At 56.1% G+C, this 19011-nt stretch overlaps 1 protein-coding gene across 1 annotated transcript; it reads right to left on the bottom strand.

Annotated features, from left to right (window-relative positions):
* Window positions 1-3552: 3552 nt before the first annotated feature.
* On the bottom strand, window positions 3553-14331 carry OAF (out at first homolog). Its single transcript, XM_084495618.1, has 4 exons — window positions 13947-14331; window positions 6295-6429; window positions 5592-5772; window positions 3553-5118 (listed from the first exon to the last, which is right to left on the bottom strand). Exons 1-4 carry the CDS (start codon window positions 14175-14177, stop codon window positions 4844-4846), a joined length of 822 nt encoding a protein of 273 aa, XP_084351744.1. The 5' UTR covers window positions 14178-14331; the 3' UTR covers window positions 3553-4843.
* Between the last annotated feature and the right edge of the window lie 4680 nt (window positions 14332-19011).

Genomic DNA, 19011 nt, shown 5'->3' with positions numbered 1-19011 from the left:
CTTCGTGGGGGCTTCTTGGGGTTTTGTAGGGGCTCTGACACCAGCCCCAAAGCCGTCTGGTGAGGGGAAGGAGGCTGCTGGCTCCGTCTTTTGCAGCTGGGAGAGGCATGAAGCCACGCTGGGCAGCACCCAGTGGGGAAGGTGGCAGAGCAGCCCCCCGCGAGGCGGCCCCTTCATGTTTTTTTTCTGATAAATTTTGGGCTCTGCTTGGGTTGAGCTCATGAGTGTGGCCTGCACGGCGTGGTCTTTGGCTGCTGTGGGGCTGGGCTGAACATGAGGGATGCCATACGAAGCGCTCAGCACGGGGCAGAGAGGTGCCCTGCTGCTGCTGAAGGCACAGGGTCAGCACCCAGGGACTCCTTTTGCCTGAGCTGTGCCAAGACAGCACCCCAGAAAAGTAATGGAGGGGCAAACAGCCTCCTCCTCCTCCTCCTCTTCCTCCTCCTCCTCCTCCGCCATCTTGGTTGAAGCTGCAGGATCCAGCCCACTTCCAGGGAAAGCAGGGAGCAAAATCCCCTACAGCTGCCTCGTGCTGCAGGCAGGCCAGGCCCTCGGCCTGCTCCCCGTGCTGTGACAGGGACCAGCGGTCACCCTGACGGGTCTGGGTGCCATATTTGCCGCCTGGGTGCCCCTCCACCATGCCCAGGGTGGTGGGGAGCATTGCGCGAAGCTCCTGCAGCCCTGCTCAACCCCCTCCTGAAAGTGTTAACACACTCAATTGGTAGCTGCCAGGTACAAGCTATCGCACATTCATCTCTCCCTGGCTAATTCACGTTCCAGGGCTCTCGGCTTTCCCACATGCTGCTCTCCCTCCCTGGAAAGACAGGTTTCTCTGAGGAGATGGGTGGGCGGGCAGGCAGGCTCCCCGGGCCTCAGCTCCAACCCAGCCTGGTGCTGCAGGGCCGGAGAGGAGCCTGCGGGAGCCCTCGGGAGAGGGGAGCAGGAAGCAAGGATGTGTTAAAAAAGAAAAAAAAAAAAAAAAAAAAAAAAACGAAATTTGGGGAAAAGGGGAAGCAAAAAGGAGGCTCCCGGGTGTGAGGATGGAGGAACTAAAGGGGGAGCGCTACGGGCTGCGCTCAGAGCGGCTCCAGGAAGCAGGGAGGTGATACGGGGTGGCTGGCGCAAGACACCTCGTCCTGTCCCCAGCTGCTGGAGGGGCTGGACTGCTGCCACCGCTCTGTGGCAGAGCCCCAGCCATTCAGACCCGCTCCCCGGGGCGTTCCTGGGCCGCTGCTGCTCCTTTTTCCCCTGCTGCCAGCCTGACCCCCATGGCTGGGTTTTCCCCGCGGCGAGGGCTGACGCGCTCGGGTGGCCGCACTGCGTCAGACGTGGATTTACTGGTGGCACCTCGCCAGCTTGAAGGGCCTCCAAGGGGTAGGAGAAAGGCTCTGTAAGGGCTGGGGGGGGCCATGAGCATGCTCCTTCCACCCCCAATAAAGCACATCTCGCACACCAGCTGGCGGCTCCCCTTGCTGCAGCTCTTTTCCCTCTGCTCCCTGTTGCTTTATTGTATTATTATCCGTATTATTATTTTCCCCAGACCCCAGCAACACGTCCCCGAGCCCCAGGGTGTCCCCTTTGGGGTGCTGGCAGGTGTCACTGTGCATCCTAAGATGCTATCCCGGCCATAGGCAGGCCCGCAGTGCCCTCTCCTGGCCCTACAGACACCGCCGGCTGCAGCCAGGAACCCTCCAGCTGCTTCTGGCTTTTATTCTGTGGTCAGAGAAAAAGAAAAATAAAAAATATATATAATAAAAAAATGTTTTTCTCATTAAACTACCTGAGACAGCTCTGCAGTGAGCAGAGGGGCAAAAGAGAGGCAGGACCACAGCACCATCAGGCCCGTCTGCTGAGGGAATAAGACCACCTTCCCCAGGCAAAGGCAGCTTTATTTTAACTTTGTCCTGAAATTATTATTCCTGGAAGCCAGCAGATATGCTGCTGCTAGAAATCAACTGCTCTTTTGATTATTTTCCCCATGGTCATCAATGACTGACCCATCTGCTCTCACCCTAAGCACGTGTATGTGCTCCTCCACTCGTGCTGCCAGTGTTCATTCCTCTCTTGGAGGAAGGCAGGCTCTGCAGATAGCAATTGATTTCTGCAGCGTGGATGGCTCTGAAAGCACAGACTGCAGAAAGATGTTACAAAATCCTCTCCTGCTTTTCCTAATAGCGAGGATTTATAGCAGTGCTCCCGGCCAACTGCGACTTCTCTGTGCCAGGCACTTCTCCTGTCTCCACCTGCAGCAGCTGCTCTTCAGGGGTGTTATTTATATCAAGAAGAAGAATTTTTCTTTGGAAAGGCAATTGCACCGCACTGCAGTTCTCTTCTTGCAGGACGGGGAGATAGTGAGCTCTCACAAGGACCAAGACTGCAATTTGGGGTGTGAAGCCCCCAGGCTTTAGGGATGTGCCCCGGTTTCTCAGCTCCCCTCAGACCCTGAGCACAAATCCAGCAGCAGCAATCGAGTTTTGCTCTGCACGTACTGTCTGTTGTTGTAGAGTTCACGTCCTTCACTTACTTGGCCTGGGTAAGAGCTCCCATGACACAGCACTGGCCCCAGAAACGCCCAACAACCTGCATTGCTGAGCACGGGTCTGGCTCATATCGGGCTCCTCGGTCACCCTACAGAGAGAGGATCTGGGCTGGCAGTGCCTTCCTGAGGTGCCCTGGCCAAAAGAGGTGGAGAATAGCTGAGATGTCTCTGCCTTTCCTCCTCCTTTCTGAGTATCCAGCAGCCACCCTGTGCATGATCCCAGCACCCCAGAGCCTCACTGTTACAAAATAATCACAGTCAGCTCTCTGGGATGTGACCAAGAGGCTCCCAGACAGAGCTCGTGCCCACTCCAAACAGCCCTGTGCAGGAGGTAGAGGCGGGAATGGGGCTTGAGCAGGTTGCAGCTTCCCTGCTATCCTCTCCCTTTTTTCCTCACAACTGGATTCAACTCCAGCAAGCAGGGGCAGCCTGCCAGCACCAAACCCCTGTAAATGTTGACCACGTAATCAAAGCAGCAGCAATCCCAGTAAGCTGCTCCAGTGCAGAAGGGCTGAGGTTGCAGACACCCTCATCCTGTGTCCACATTCACCACGCTAGGGGGAATCAGCACTCCACGCTTCTCCTGCGATCCGCCACTGAGCTGGGAGCTCTGAACCAGCCCCAGGCTCTGCCACCCTCATCTCCCCTCAGCTGCAGAGGAATAAACAGAGATTATTTGATGCTGCTGTTCCCAGAAAACTCCCCAGCCATATCACACACACCCCTGGGACCCCACTGACCCCAGCCTGCCTGACCCTTGCAGCAGTTTCTGTCTCCATCACTGCTCTTTTGCTTCCCCAGAGCTCCCAGTTACACGAGGGACTGGATGGCTGGTACCCTTGCAATCCAGGACCACGCTGAGCAGTGCTCATGCAGGATGCGCCCCCTCCAGCCCCAAGGTCTCCACCACCCAAGGCACAAGCTTGGCACCCAGCAGAGAGCAATTCCCAACCCCAATTCCAGAGATTATGAGAGAGGCTTTTAGACCAGGCATGCTTTAAAAAAAAAAAAAAAAAAAAAAAAAAAAAAAAGTTTATTTTTACCTTACAAATGATAAATAATTTGTTTTTTTAAAAAAATCATTCAAGTGTGTTTTACTTCATGTTGCAATATTAAAATACCTTTCCCTTCTCCCCACCCCCCTTTAACTGATCAATACAAAAATAATTGTGACCAAATTCATTTTTGTCAGAAATTCCTGGATTCTAGGCAAAAAGGCACATTGTGAAGGCTTTTCATCAGGAGGAACGGGGGCTCGCAATGACCCCAACAGCCTCTTTCCCCTCTCTGCTTGTTCTAAACTTGAGTGGAAGACGGCTCGGGAAGCAGGCAGCACTCCTACAGCACTTTTTTGTCTGATGTCCTCCAGGTACACACCAGGTCTGGGATCAGCTTCAAGGTCGTCCCTGCCTTACATTTAGGGGAAACCAAGGCACAGCAAAGCAGTCCAGTTAACTAAGAGCTTCTTGTGAATAGCTGGCAGAGTAGGACGTAAAAGTGGATGTAGGTGCAGGACGTTATCTTCCTCCAAACGACGGTTGCAATGCCCATCTGGGATCATCCCCCCTTGCAACCACAAGGTTACGATGGCAGTCACAAATCTCCAGATGTCTCTTTCCTAGCAGGAGAGTCCCAGAACCAACACAAAAAGTTGGCCTTCACTAGTCTAAATAGGGATAAGTTCGAGCCCTAATTAGCAGCCCTTTGGGACAGAAGTAATTGCTGGGCTATGTCCCCCCAGAGCATCTCATAGCCATGGGAAGGATACACCAGCTAGGCGGACACTAGAAAAAAGCTACAGGCAGGCTCTGGTTTTGGGTGGGATTCGTACCTTCCTTGTTCAGGGGATGTGGTCCCATAACTCAGCCACATTCCCATCGGGAAATGCTGTCGTGTCACCAGGAGGTGGTGAAGTCCGTGGTGATGTCTGACACCCCAAGGACTGCTCCGCTCCCTGCCCTGGCCACCTTTCAGGATGCTGGAGGCTGAAAACTGGCCAGAAGTGCCCCCCTTCACAACCCCCACCCCCAAAGCTGGGAAGAACAGAGCCCTTCTGGTGCTTCAGCCCCAAAACCCGCGGCTCCTGCTTGCGGCTTCACCACGCAGCGAGCCGAGCCCGCTTATCCCACTACAAGGTATGGGGTCAGGAGGGAGCCACGGGGGGGGAGCAGAAGGAAAGGCACACACACAGAGCAATCCTGGCACAAGGCACCGCTGTGAACCACGTTCCTTCTTCGCAGCAGGATGCTGCGGGAGGCCCTCAGCATCGCGAGCGGTGGCAGGAGGCAGCTGAGCCTGGCTCTGCTAGGTCTCCTCGTCCCAGAGGCAGAGCTGCTTCTGCGGCACGTAGTAATCGAAGGTGTAGCCCTTCTGGCAGCTGCGGATGCCGCATTTGTAGGAAGAGACCTTGCCCGTGGCGTCGCGGCTCCTGCAGTACTTGAGCATGCAGGGGTACCACTCGATGCTCAGCGAGTAGCTGCAGATGCAGGGCTTCCAGCGGTCCGCACACAGCCTGCAGCGCTGCAGGTCCGGCAGGTCGGATGTCTGCGGCAGGACCTCGAACATGGAGCCGTCCACCCCTGTGGGAAGAAGCAAATCCTGCTCAGGGGGGTGCTGGAAGGAGAGGGGAGGTGCAGAGCCAGCGCCGTGCTTGGTGCAACCAGCCCAAAAATGTTTGCAGGGGGTGGTGGGGCACGCGGCTGGGTAGGGACCCTGGGAGAGGAAAGGGCATTAGGGGAAACAGGCCAGGAGGTATCAAGAATGCAAAGAATTCATTCTTTTGGGTGAGGGACCAGGTGAAAGGTTGCTTTGGAAATACTGCCTAGGTAGGTTCAGGAGGAGGATGACACTGACGAGGTCAGACATAAGCTGAAGAACCGATGACCACGGCATGGCACGCCAGCAAGCAGTGCCCACGCCTTGCCCACGGCACAGACAGCAAACAAAAAGCTGAAATGTTCCCTGCAGGTCACCAGGGGCCAGCAGGGAAAGCACAGCAGCACCCCAGCTTGCTGACCCAAGCAGCTCTACCCGAACCAAAGGAAACTTTTACCTTTCTCCAGCCAAAATTTGACATCGTCCTCTCGCGTGTAAATCGCTTCTTTGGCCTCTGCGCAGACGTTGTGGATGTGGGAGCTGAGCTGCGCCCCTTTGCTGAAGTTGACGGCTACATCCATGCTGAGGTGCTCCAGGCCCCGCACCTCCTCAGCCTGCCTCACCGTCCTGGGGTTTTTCTGCAAAGGAAAATAATTAAAAAAAAAAAAAAATCACAAATCAGCCCTTGGAGCACGTCAGGACTTCACACCGACATCGGAAGATGTGCAAGTGGATGCTCCCTCTGAGCGCACCCGCATCCCATCTGGATGGGAGGTGTACAAAACCTCTGGGTGATGTTGGACGTGATGGTTTATTGCTGCTCCCATTTGCCTGGGATCATTTATCAATGCTCTGTCGTGATGGATGGTGCCAGCAATTAATTCACTGGACAATGTCGGGCAGGAGCTTGCCTGGTGATTACTCTAAGCATCTGCTTGCCCTTTGATTCAGGCTGAACTCAATCATGCTCCCTTCATGTTTATTAGCAGATCAGGATCAATACTATTACTGAAATTAGTTTAATGCTGAGCTCCTCAAGCAGGAGGGGAGGTCAAAGGCAGGTCTAATAGCCAGGCAAGCCGTGAGGCAGCTGCATGGGAAGGTTTTCCAGGCAGCTCCAAAAAATCCCGGTGGGTTTGGGGCACGGGGCTGCCTCCTACCTGCCGCAGCTTCGCCATGGACTCGCTGGGGATGATCTCGTTGCGGTGAAGTCGGGTGACAAAGCAAAGTGCTTGGAACTGGCTCTGGCCCCTCTCCAGCTCCCCTAGGATTAAGGCACGGAAGATCTTCACCTCCTGGCAGGGGGAGAATTAAAAAAAAAAAAAAAAAATCACCGTTAGTCCCAGGCCTTTGGCATCATTTGGAGAATTGAGAAGTCAGGGTCTTGCAGAAAGGCTCCAGCCAAAAGAACAAAGTCAAAGGTCTCATATTTCTGCTCTCTGAGCACAGGTGGCTTCTCCCAGGTCCCATCCCACCCCAGCCTGCAGCACAACAACTGCTGTAAGGGTTTTCGCAATCCCACTGGGGCAGGGACAGGTCGCTGCCAGCTCCCATCCCACATCCCTGCCTCCTTCAGCCAGCAGGCTGAGGCTTTTTCAAGGCTTTTGTCCTTGAACACAAGGAGAGGTGAGCCTCCCAGGAGTCTTGTCCTCTCCCAGGAGGAGATGCTCACCTTCAGACTGACCGCTTGGGGTTCTCCTGCTATCAAGAGAGGATATCACATAGCCACACTCCGCTCAAGGCTATTTCTTTTGCCCTTCAGCCTGGAAAAGCCCTGAAGGCTCTCCCCAATGCCCTAGGCAGGGCTACTGCTGGAGTTAAACAAGCTGATTGCTGCTTCCAGTTTCTGCAACGTGGCCTCTCCTGCTAGGGGCCACTGGTGTGCGAGCAGAAGGCAAAGGGGAAAGGGCGAGAGGAAACACAAGCGTGGGCAGGAAGGCACGGGGGTGAGCATGAAATGGGTGAAAGGACAAGAAACAGTCCAAAAATCCCACTGAACAACAGCGCCAGGACTACTGGGACTGGGTGGCTGGAGGATTTTCTCCAAGCAGCAGCGTGACAGGGACCCGAACCTCCGTAACCATATCCCCATCACGCCACGCACCGAGGGAGGCCCATTTTTTCCCCCCAGGTCGCAATCTTTTCGAGCTGTAACTGAAGCCCCCTGGGGGCAGCTGGTCACAGCTTCCATCTGCTGCCACCAACTAAAAATATCCCGAGTCTTCATTACAGCAAAGGTCCTCCTTTCACCGACGAGCTAATAACAAGCTGAGATTGCGCACAGCCCAAACCTACACCTCTTTTGGTTAAATGAATATCACGTAGCTGTTATCTCCATGCATTACTGGGGGCGAGCAGTCCCGACCTGCCTCTGCCACCTTCCTTCACTTGCTTCTGAGCAATTTGGCATCCTGGAGGAGGAATTACTCCCTGTCCACACAAGAAAAGGAGGCACAACTCGGTGCACATCGGGACAGCTGTTATCTGGGATGGTCGCAGGACAGGGGAAAGGATTTTGCTGGGTGCCTTTGTTGTATGCACCGAAAACTCAAGCACAAAAACAGGACATGAAGGGGATTCGGAAAAAGGGCTACCAGTTGCTTTTGCCCTCAAACTTGAGGGTTTCTTAATCACTGCCTTTAGTGCTCTGGTTTGACTGGCACCTCTGTGTAGACATGGGAAACATCCGAAAGTGCAGCATCGCCTGGGAGGCATCACCAGCAGCTCAAAGCTGCTGCGTTCTCCAGGGTCTTAAAAGAGCATCTGAAGGCATTTATAAAAAACACAAAGGAAAACAAAAATAATATGAGAAAAGAGACGCTAAGCTTTTTCAAATGGCTAGGGTTACAGCTGGAGCAGTACAACAGCAGGGGGACGGAGAAGAAAGCAACATTTCCCAAACTTCCCACCAACCAAGAAAAATCCAGGACGAAGTTTCCACAGAAACGCATGTGATGTTATGACTCAATCGTGATTCTTGCCTGCTTTAATGGGGACAGTTCCCACTGAGCCCCTGGCACCACTGAAGGAGCCACGTTCCCATCTGTGCTCAGTCCAGCTGCCTCCCAGCTGAGCTCTGCTGCGAGCTCCTGCCTGGGCCAAGAAGACCGAAACCAGCAGCTCACCCTGGCACCTCCTCCACATGTGGATTTCATCTCAACTCACTCTGAACACCCAGAAACCCGTCTGGAAAAAGCAAACGGGGACAGCCATGCTCTGCGCTGGGACGGCAAACCTCAAGGAGATGCAGGAGATTAACAACAGCGCAGCGCTTCCCAGCTTAGCAGCTCCTAATTCAGCAGCTTTACTAAGCGCTGAATTTGGAGAGTGGTGCTTTGTTTTCAGGATCCCGAGCTCATGAGGGAGGCAGGACCAAGCTCAGGACCACAACAGCCCACCCGTGGAGCAAACGAGGAGCTCTCAGGCATCAATACAAGCCTCTGCTCCCTTCTCCAGCCCCAGGGAGGCAGCAGGAGCAGGGTGGAAGCACCACAAGCACCCGCACAGCACCGCAGTGCCTCCAGCCCCAGCCAGCAAGCAGCCCAGGGCTGCCGCTCAGCTATTCTAAATATTTATCTGCCTGTCTGTGTGTGCTTACTGATTTATGGGCCAGCGGGTCCACGGAACCTCGGGTAAAGATCCCTGCAAAAACTGCCCTGAAAGAGCCCCTTGGTAAGGGAGGGGAGGAGGGAAAGAAAGGGAAAGGTGGTCCTGCGGTGGGGTACAGCTGGAGGAGAAGGGAGCAGAGGGTAAAATGGCAAAGATCAACAGGAACTGGAGGGGGAGCAGTGCCCCTGACCCATCCTTTCCTCCCCCCAGGCAGCAGGCTCGCCCCTTGGTGCCAAAAACAGGGCGGCTCTGCGCCTGGCTGCCCCTAGATCAAACAGCAAGGCCAGATCCTTATCTACACGAACCCTGCTGCCCCGAGCCGCCACCATCAAAGCTGCAACCCCACGCACGCCAGGCTCAGGACCCCAGGGAGGGGGCATTTCTTCTCCTCCCCATGTCCCCAGGGCTTTTGGCCACCTCTGTCCTCCAGCAGCTCTGTTCAAAGGGCTCCCTGGGAACACAGCGACCCTGCGAGGGCTCCTGGGGTTGAGCTGAGCTTGCTGGACACCTTCAGTCCCTTTATTCCCGTCATTTTTGGGGTCTCTATAAAGTCAGGAAGAGATGCAACGTACCTCTAAAGCGCATCATTGCATCTGAACAGCAAATCTGAGCTCCCCTGCACAGGGGCTGGAGCCACACGGAGATGTGGGTCTCACCCCACAGCATCCAAAGGAGGCAGCTCCGGCACACAGAGGGCTGTGGTGCTGCCTTAACTCAGGGTGTGGGGTGCTGTAGGGTCAGGAACTGCAGGTATCTTTCTTGATGCCACTTTGGTGCGCTTTTCCAGCAGTCAGCAAGCCACCAACCAGCTTTAATCAGGCTGCTTTATTCAAGGAGCTGGCTCCTAAGGCACGTGTTGTTCTGATGAGAGAAATCCCACCTTTACCCGGCTCCAAGCAAACCCAAACTGATCCTCCCTGTGGATCCCTGAGCAAAGCTAACCATATTCTGGGAGTCTCGTGCCCTGTAGGGGCCACTTTCTCCTGACCAAGAGGTCAGCCCCAACTTCTCCCCAGGTCCTGCCTCACCTCCCTCTCTCAAACCCGTGCCCAGCTTCCCTGCTCTCTCTTCCCTGGCTACACAACACCAGTTGGAGCAAGAACCGAAGCTCATCACACCAAAAACATGCCACGCTTCTCACCTGGAAAGAGCCACCGAGGTTTTTTTGTGCTTGGAGAGCGCCCTGCCCTCCCCAGGCACCTCACCGGTTCCCACCAGGAAGAGCGGGATCAGCCAGTGCCAAGGCAGCGAAACGCACCTCCAATTCTGGGTTTCTGCAAAATTTCCCAGCAGGGAACAAGCCCCGACAGAGCATCGCCTTGCAACGCGGGGACTCTCCGGATGAACTCATCCCGGGGGCGGTGAGAATCCTTGGCCCTGACCCGCGCTGCTGTGCCGGGTACGGTTACAGCTCGGGTCTGGGGCTGGCCACGGCGCTGGCGGGGCAGGGAACAAGCAGTTCTGGGGCCATATCCTTGCCATGCCATGGGAGGGAACCACAGCCTTGGCTCCTGGGGCACGGGGAGAAAGGAAATCCGTGCAGCCAGCTCCCACCAGCCCGGGTTGCCTGTATGAAACTCCAGCACAGAACCAGGCTGCGTGGAGGCATGGAGAAATCAGTTTTCTCTCCCCATCCTCAGCCAGCCCCCCGGGGGCTGCTGTCTGGGGTGCAGGAACAACCCAGCCTCCATCTCAGGGCTGGATCCCATGCAGCCCTACAAGCCTGTGTGGTCCAGAGCCGAGCCCGGCGCCTCTGCTTCACGCGGCGTGGAGCGAACCCGTTCCCAGGGAAATAAATTATTTCGGTGCCTCCCTCCCTCCGACCCAGGCAGCATTCCTGCCAAACTTCTCTCCCCCCGAGGAGCTCAGCGCTGCTGTGGGACCTGCTTTTGTCTTTGCTGTCCATGTCTGAGCAGGATGGGGGGGTACAAGGAAAGGGAAGCTGGGGATATTGGGGACCCCCAGAACCAGGTCCCAGCCGTGCCAGCAGCCTCTGCTGTGGCCGTGGCCCTGCCTGCACTCCCCCGGGGAGCAGCTGGAGCTGGCCGGGAAGTTGTTTTGCTTGTACAGCACAGAGCATGTGTTATTGCATCCTCGCTGGGGGGCCAGCCGGCTGACTTACCCGCACTCGGAGGGGATTATGCTTTTTAACCCCTCTCCTACCAGAAAGCCTCGTTCCTACCAGCGCCTGGAAGAACATCCCCTAGCGAAGCATCCTCACGCTCAGCACCTACAAACTGAGGGATGCCAACAAGTAAATCCCAAAGCTGCTTCCCAAACCGGGTCCTGCCCCCGTGAGCGACCTGCCCAAAGCCGTAAGAAAGGGGCAGCCCTGGCAGCAGGCAGAGCTCAGCCTCCTGTATTTTACAGCCACCATCTCCTCCACGTGCTTCCCTACGTCCCCCGGTCATTTAGCACTTAACACAATTAATCCCTGGCACGAGGAAAGCCTCCACACCCCCCTGACTATCACATAACTCCAGCTTTATTAACAAAGGACCCCAAAAGGACTGGCGATGCAAGCATTACAATACCAGCAACCACTTCCAACACTTTTTTTTTCCAGCAACCAGAAGGAAAAAAGAAACTTTTCTCTATCTGTGTGCTGACCTTGGGCTAGAACCGCCCACTTTGTTCTCAGGCCACTGTTTAACAACTGGCGAGATCACTTTATTGGAATCAGACTCAACATTTAGGGTCGATCCACCCCCTTGATCCTTTTTACAGCAAGTTTTGTCCCCGACGGTGCCACGTCGACAAAGAAGGGTTTTCATCGCGCCCATTCGGATCGCCTGGGAAGAAATAGTTCAAAATCCCAGTAAACAGCAAAACCCAGTTTGGAGTCCCAAAGGCCAGTCTGCGGTGCTCTAGGGAATGAAATAAAGGCTGGGGTGCTCTGAGGATGCTGCTCCTCCGGGTTCAGCTCTGGATGGGAGGTAGGGATGGAGGAGAAAGGAGAACTGCGCCCCTGGAGCACTGCTCAGCTTCCACCAGGGTCAGAAGGGAGAACTGAGCCATGAGCTCACTGTAACTCCTCTCCTCTCCAGCCCACGGTCTAACAGCAACTCTTTGTCAGCAAAGAATTAAAAAAAAAAAAAAAAAAAAAAAAGATCTGCCTTTGGACTAACCCCCTGCAGTTTAAGCCAGAGGAGTGGAAAAATCATTTGTGCAGAAAGCCAGCATCCTGGCCACAGCATGACCACACAATCTTGCTTGGGAAACCCAGATCAACAACCCCAGCTGCTTTCACAAAGGCTAAGAGCCTCCAGACCTTCTCTCTGGAGGGGAGAAGTTGTGTAACGTTGGAGAGCCGAGCAGCAGGGCAGGGAAATGCCTGCGTGCAGCCAGGAGAACAGGTCAGAGGGGGAAGCCTGGCCAGGCAGCTGCTTGCTCACATCATTACTCACTGCACCACAAATCCATCTCCTCGGTCCCTTCTGTCTCTGGCTTTCTTCAGCTCTGCTCCAGCAAAGCCATGAGCAGACAGGCAGCACCCAACTGCTGGAAAACCAAAGGTTAGGAGCAGATTTTGGGAGGCTGATGCTTGCAAGCCTTCCAGGGACTGTCTCCTGTGTGCTCCCAGGAGCTGAGGGCTTGCATGGAGCTCAGCATCCAACATATATGAGACAGAAACCTTCAGAGAACCTGCCCAGAAGCAGCTCAGCTGAAAGCAGGATGAGAGCAGGACAAGAGCTACCACATGCTGTTGGGTTTGGGGAGGAGATTTGAGAGCAACCCTGCGCGAGAGCTGAAACGAGCAGGGAAAAAAAGTTGGAGGGATGAACAGGACAACTAAATTCCCCACGTCACATCCCAAAGGGCCCACCCAGAAGGTCTGCACAGAGCTGGGATTTCCCTTGCTCGGGAACACACCGTGCAGCTTTGCACTCTTGAGGTTTAAAAGCCTCCTGGTGTGCGGTGTCTCCTCGGAGCCCCGTGGTCCCCACGGAGCTGTGGCACCGGTTCCCTGCGTGCGTGCTGGCACAGAGCACACCATCACACCCCGAAATGCCACAGCTTCTGCGAGCATCTCAAAGCATCTCAGGCCCTGCTCCCTCCAGGTGGCCAAGGGCGATCCGAGAGCCTCACGAGGAAACCAGGACCAAAACTCGCAGTGGGAAGGGGAAGAGCCAGCAGAACACGCCTGGGAGAGGGCTCCAAGGTTCACAGCAGGACGGGGCACACCACGGTCCTTCCTCATGGGGCTGAGCTTCCTCCTGCCATGAACCAAAGTCCACCCAGCAAACAGCCTGAGCAGAGGGCTGGAACGAGATAACGTGGCCGTGCCACCCACGCAGCAGCTCACAGCTCATCCCCAAGCAAGAGAAATGAAAATTCATCACATCCAGCCAGGCTGGGGGTGCTCTGAAGGATGCCACGCTGGCCCCAAAAGCTCCCATCTCCTGCTGAGAAACGTGGGGTCTCAGCATCACCTCCCTGCAGAGGGGCCTGGGAGGGGGCCAGGAGTTCCCCTGGGTTTCTGCCAGTCCCAGAGCGAGCTGCCACTCAAACAGTGCCCACACCCCAAATGCACGTGGTCCCCAAAGCCATCACTTGGAGCGAGATGTCCTGGAGACACAGCAGAGCCCCACGAACCTGAGTCCCAGCTTGTGGGGTCTCCTGCCCTGGCCCCGCTGCTGTCTGCCACCCAAACCCGTGTCTCCTCTTGGCTCAGTGAGGAGACACAGACCTGCTGTGCTCAGCTGGGCACGGAGAAGGGTTTGCCACCCATCCTGCCAAAATCCTCCCCCACCACGCTCACCGCCGGGCAGCCCAGCTTGCAGCAGTGCCACAGGGGGCCAGGAATCTGCCCAAATGCCCGGGAGCTGCCTGCGGGGTGCACCACAAAGACCCCAACAGCGCTCATCGGTGGAAAGACTTCTGAAGGACCCCATCCTCAGCCACAGCTCGGGCTCCCAAACCCCCAGCAGGGTTTCCCCAGGCTCCAGGCAGATCCTGGCTCCCCAAAACCCTCCCGCACAGCATCACCCCCCCCAAGCGAGCACCAGGGTCCTGCCCCAAGCCTCTTCCTGACCACCCCAAGGCTCGAAGGGCCCAGCCAGGACCCACCGGAGACCCCCCCCCAGCACCAAACCCCAGCGGGGGCTCCCCAGGACCCAGGGGATGCTCGGGGCGCTCCGCTCCACCGCGGGGCGAGCGCAGCATCCCGGGGCCGCCCTCCGGCTTTCCCCCGGAGCCTCACCTGTCTGAAATCGGCCGTGAGGGTGATGAGGGCGCCGTCGGCCTTGCGGAGCTCCAGGCTGATGCAGTCGGAGCCGCTGTCGGCTTGCAGGCTCTCCTCCGCCACCTGCCCGCCGGGCAGCCGCACCCGCACCCGCAGCTCAGCCTTAGCCGCGGGGCCGGGAGAGCCGGGCAGCGGGGCTAACGCTAGCCACAGCAGGGCTGGCAGCGCAGGTAGCCGGGGGGCGAGCATCCCCCCCTTTGCTCCCCGGAGCCCCGCACCGTTACCCCCGGCGGGGCGCGCACGGCTCGGGGCAGCCCCCGGCCCGCATGGGGCGGGGGGCGCGGAGCGCAGCGTGGGAAAAGCGCCCCGCCGCGCCCCCCCCGGCCATGCAGAGCCCTCGGCCGCCGCTTTTCGGGCCCCCCCCCGGCCCACACTTCCTTCCCCCAAAGGCAGGGACCGGCCCTAAAGAGGCAGCGGCGCGCCGCCCCGCCTTTAAAGGGCCAGGCCGGGCCCGCAGCTGCTCCCCAGCTGCGGAGGGGAGGAGGGGAGCGAGGAATAATAATGGGGAAAAAAAAAAAAAAGGAGAGAGGCAGAGCTCGCCCGAGGGCGAGAAAAAAAATAAGCTGGCCCAAGCAGCCGCCCTGCGTTGAGCCCCGGTGCTCTGGGTGGCAGGAGGATGGAGGGGGGGCTGCTCCAGCAGGAGCCGGGCAGCTTTCGGGCTCTCCTGCACTTTTTTTTTTTATTATTGTTTTCTACTCCATGGGATAAATAATTATCCCCAAAGTGCAGTTGGAAAGGAGAGGTCAGCGTTAATAACAAAGCCCAGCGCTCCTGTTTGCACAAACACACGCAAATCAGAGTCCTCTAAACATGCGGTTGTTGGGAATCAAACAACATTTACATGATTGCTCGGGCTCACGCTGCACACAGGAGGCTCACAGGGCTGCTCTCAGGCACACCAGAGGTATTCCTGCCCCCGAGGATGTCGTGCAAGCCACTTCGGGCTCTCCCTGGCCCCTCTCTCCCAGCCACGCAGACCTGGGGCACTTCAGACTCCGCAGCCCAGCCACAAGGCTCCAGATTTGCCCTTCACCCGCCCACTCCTGCAATCGCTTCCAGATGGGCAGATGCTCGTGAAGGGCCCCTTTGATTTCAAAAGGTCTCCTTGCAAACACAAAGGTCACTGTGGCAGCAGGATTAGGGCCTCAGAGAAAAAGCTTTGCAAGGAGAAGCACGGAAATGTCTAGGAGCAACCGTTTAAATCCACGCTTCCAGGAGAAGAGATCACTTTTGTCCAAGTAATGTATTTTGTGGGACCTCACACAAGTTAAGTTTTAGACTGAAAATGTAAGAAAAATGGGAGGGCTGTCTCACAAACTCTATCCTCCAAATGCTTTTCAGGACAATAGCAGGGCCAAGAAATCAGAGCAGGCAAGCAGAGAAAGTTAAGAGGTGCAAACGGGAGGAAAGAAATGGTTCGGCTCTGCCACAGAAAGAGAGGGAGGGCCCACAAGGTAGAAACGTACACCCAGCAGCTCCTCCTGACAAAAGCTGCCGAGAAGGCCCCACTCACGGTCTATTTATTCAGAGGAGATTATGCAAAAAGACAGGAGGACCCCAGCAGGGGCTGGAAGGAAGAGTGCCACGAGGTTAGCGCACACAAATAACCCTTGGAGAGCTTCCAGCCAAAGGGCTGCACTCCTCGTCCAGCTCAAATCTGGGATCAGCTTCCCCATCGCCATGGGGTTACCCCAGGTCCAGCACCTCACCACTGAGCCCCCAAAACTGGAGCACAGCGTGGTCCTGGGTCTATTTTGGAGGACAAAGGGAGGTGAGTGGGGCTACAGCCTCTGCTCCCTGCACAGCCACAGCAACACGCTCCTGGCTGCAGGCATCAGCGGTGCCCACTGCATACCAGGACCCTGGGGTGCAATAAATGATTTAGGGCCATCCTTGCCCGAATTGGAATGAGGGGTATCATTTTTATCTCCTGGTACCTCCCAGAGGGAAGGAAATCAGAAAGGGGACTGCCCCAGAGGGCTCTTTCCAAGGCTGAGCACTTCACCAGAAACCCTAGCCCTGCAGATCACAATTTGACCAAGGCACAACTGATCCTTGACGCTTGGAATGAAGATCCAATCCCAGCCCCAAAATGAATGGGCAGAGACAAATACCAGGGGATGAGGAAACAAAACACTGGCATTAGACAGAGAAAGTAAGAGCAGAGAGCAGAAAAGTTACCAAGGAAAGGAGGAGAGGAGAAATACTGCTCTGCTGGGATTAAAAACTGCTGTTGAAGGGACAGACACCTTGGGTCACATCCCAGGAAGGGATGTTTGGGCACATTAGCGGGGGCTGGAGAATTACTGGCCATGAAGGGCAGCTGGAGAAGAGGAAGCACAGCTTTGGGACAAGTCTGAGTGACCAAACCGATTCTTCACTGGTGTCAGCTTCTTCTACTTTTGCTGTTTATACATCTGCTAATATGGAGCAGCTCTTCAATCTCTTCTCCCAGCTATCGGGAAGGAAACTGCCTGCTGGTTCAATGCCCCCACGGCAGGAGCAGTTGCTGAGCTGCATATAGTTTTACTGAATGTTAATGATCTCGTCGCTGGTATGCGTGCGTGTGCTGCCGCCCTTTTTACTGGGAGGAAATTTCCATTAAAATACCTCAGCCATGCTTGAGAACGAGGTTAAGGAAAAATATGCTGGTAAAAGAAAATGTTCTCCGCTGCACTTTGTTGTGAAGCTCCAGCAGGGCAGTGCGTGGGAGCAGGGGATTAGCTCGACACGGGGCTCGCCTCGCTGCCTTGGATGCATCCCTTTGTCATCCCTGTGGAAAACCACTAATATCTGGCCAGGCTGCAAATCTTCATTCCCTCTTCCTCACCTCAAAACTTCATTTACAGCCCGGTGTCACGCCAGCACCGTGGAAAACTGGAGAGGGAGTCGTGCCCACTGAGAGCTGGACTGCAGAAGCTGAGAACCTCAGCAGGCAGGGGGGAAAATAGAAGCAGAAAGTGTGAGAAGTCCTCCAGCATCCCACCTCGGGCTCTGTGGGCAAGCTGCTTGCAAGAGCCCTGCCTGCACCCCATGCAAATTTACCAGGTGAATGAAAAATGTTTGCTGCCACCCTGTCTTCACCACTTGCCACCCACTTGGTGCTGAGCTGGATGAGGTATAAACACCTGCAGCATCCTCTCCCATTCCAGGAATACACCTGCCCTGTCCCTCGCCCTACACACAACATAATTTCCCCTCCCTTAGCCCAAAATCAGGCTGCTGCAACCACCTCCTGCACACTTCAGGGTATTTCTTGCCCTATTCCCCAAAACAGGAGCATTTAAGACCAAGGAGAATGAAGGTCCTTGCTGTTTCACCCCAACATGAGTAAGCAGCCAGTACTCCAGAGCCCATTAGCATCTGAAGTTCACCCTCCCATGGAGGAGAGAGCAATAATTATTGCTACTTTCTCATCAGCTTACAGTAAGGCTCTGCGGCCAGTTTCCTTATTACAAGCACGAAACCAAGATACTTAACGCACCACAACAACAGCACCAGCAATACATCAAAGAGCGGGGATGTTTGTTGTGAATGAGCCACTTATTCTGAGAAACAACCTCGGGAAGGCAGCGGGGAGCTGGGCACTGGGAAGAGCAGCTCGCCAGAGACTGCAGCCTCCGCATCCATCACCTTCAGAGGGGCGAGAGGCAGAGCTGTGGCCTCCTGTCCTCATCTACAGGCTGGCAGGGGAAAAGGGGCTCTGCCTGTACCAGGAGGGGTGCAAGGGGGTGGTGCAGATGCAGCACCGAGCCTCCTGCAGGTCCCCCAGCTCCCTGCTGCTGGGAAACAAGCCTGGTCACTGCCCGCGGGGTTCCCCTCAGCCTGCTGAATCAGCAGCCACAGCAGTTCCCAGGAAGCCTTCCCTCCTCCACATAACCTCCCTGCCTCTTCAGAAGGCTTCTTCTTCACCTTTCAAGGTTATCTTTGCCTCTAGTACCATGCACGGTGTGGAGCAGAAGCTCATGGGCAAGGAAGCAGCGGGGGAAGGAACCACTCCAGCTGCAGCACCCACAGAAGGTCCAGGCCATACCTCGCTGCTGGGACCTCTGCCCTGCCTCCAGAGCCCTGCTAGAGCTCAGACCCCATTCCCCAGCCCCTACCTGAGCTCCACAGCAGGTCCAACCACGCCTGTCCCTCCTACATCTGATATATTGACCAGTGTCCTCGGCATCCCCTGGCCCTGCCTCACCTGGTGACACGGGGCTGTGCCAGCTGTCCCTGCTGAGCTTGCTCTGCTCACATCACCATGCAGGGGGGAGATACTGCCTTGTCCCACTCCAGCTGCTCAAAAAAGGGCAGGGAGCCTGGGTCTGAGCTTAAATGGAGCTGGGGGGGGGAGTGGGAAGCATGGAGCAAGGCCTGGGTGAAGCTCGTTAGGGCAATTAGTGCCTGCTGGAGTGCTCAGGACCCATGCTGCCTGGAGTCCTTTCCAATCCAGAGCTCAAACGAAGCACTGATGTGATTTATTTGGCTGTGTGTAAGGAACTGTGCATTGCTCTGGTGGAGGAGATGGATGGAGCTGGCATCAAAGCTGCTGCACGCACCTCTGCACAGCCTTCCCCGTGGTCCTGGGGCCACGCACTTCTCTGGGAGCTTCTCCCAGCCCTGCAGTCCTCCCTGCAGAGCTTTCAGCAGGGAAAACACTGCAGAGTTAGCTCATCTGTGTGCCTGCAAAGCTCAGCAGAAGCCCGTGAAACATCCTGGTGCTGCAGCCCTCAGCAGGCTGCTAACCCTGCGAGCACATCCCGACAGCCACCAGCCTCTCCCAGCCTCCGCCAGGCAGCCTGCCTGTGGCTTACCAGGCTTTCCATCCCCTGCCCTGGCCTCATCAGGTTTATTTCCCTTGCTGGACCGAGCTCTGCGCACACACTGAGAGCCAGGCAGAGTTTTTCTTGCAGCGCTCTGGCTGGCTGCTTGCGCAGACAGGGATCAGGAGAGCAAAAAGGCAAGGGAGGAAGAACAGGCTCGTGGTTGTGCTCCGAAAACCCACCCAGCCGTGCTCCAGAAGAGCCTGGGAGAT

This window comes from Aythya ferina (genome assembly GCF_964211825.1).
Source record: "Aythya ferina genome assembly, chromosome: 22".
Taxonomy (NCBI): domain Eukaryota; kingdom Metazoa; phylum Chordata; class Aves; order Anseriformes; family Anatidae; genus Aythya; species Aythya ferina.
The sequence above is the reverse complement of the archived record's forward strand: the minus strand, read 5'-3'. Positions and strand labels throughout refer to the sequence as shown.

Excerpts from the sequence above, each read along its gene's own strand:
- OAF (XM_084495618.1), bottom strand. The coding sequence starts at position 14,177 with ATGCTCGCCCCCCGGCTACCTGCGCTGCCAGCCCTGCTGTGGCTAGCG. Across the intron at positions 6,430-13,946 it reads TCACGGCCGATTTCAGACAG|GAGGTGAAGATCTTCCGTGC; the intron begins GTGAGGCTCCGG and ends TCCCCCTGCCAG. Across the intron at positions 5,119-5,591 it reads CAAATTTTGGCTGGAGAAAG|GGGTGGACGGCTCCATGTTC; the intron begins GTAAAAGTTTCC and ends TTCTTCCCACAG.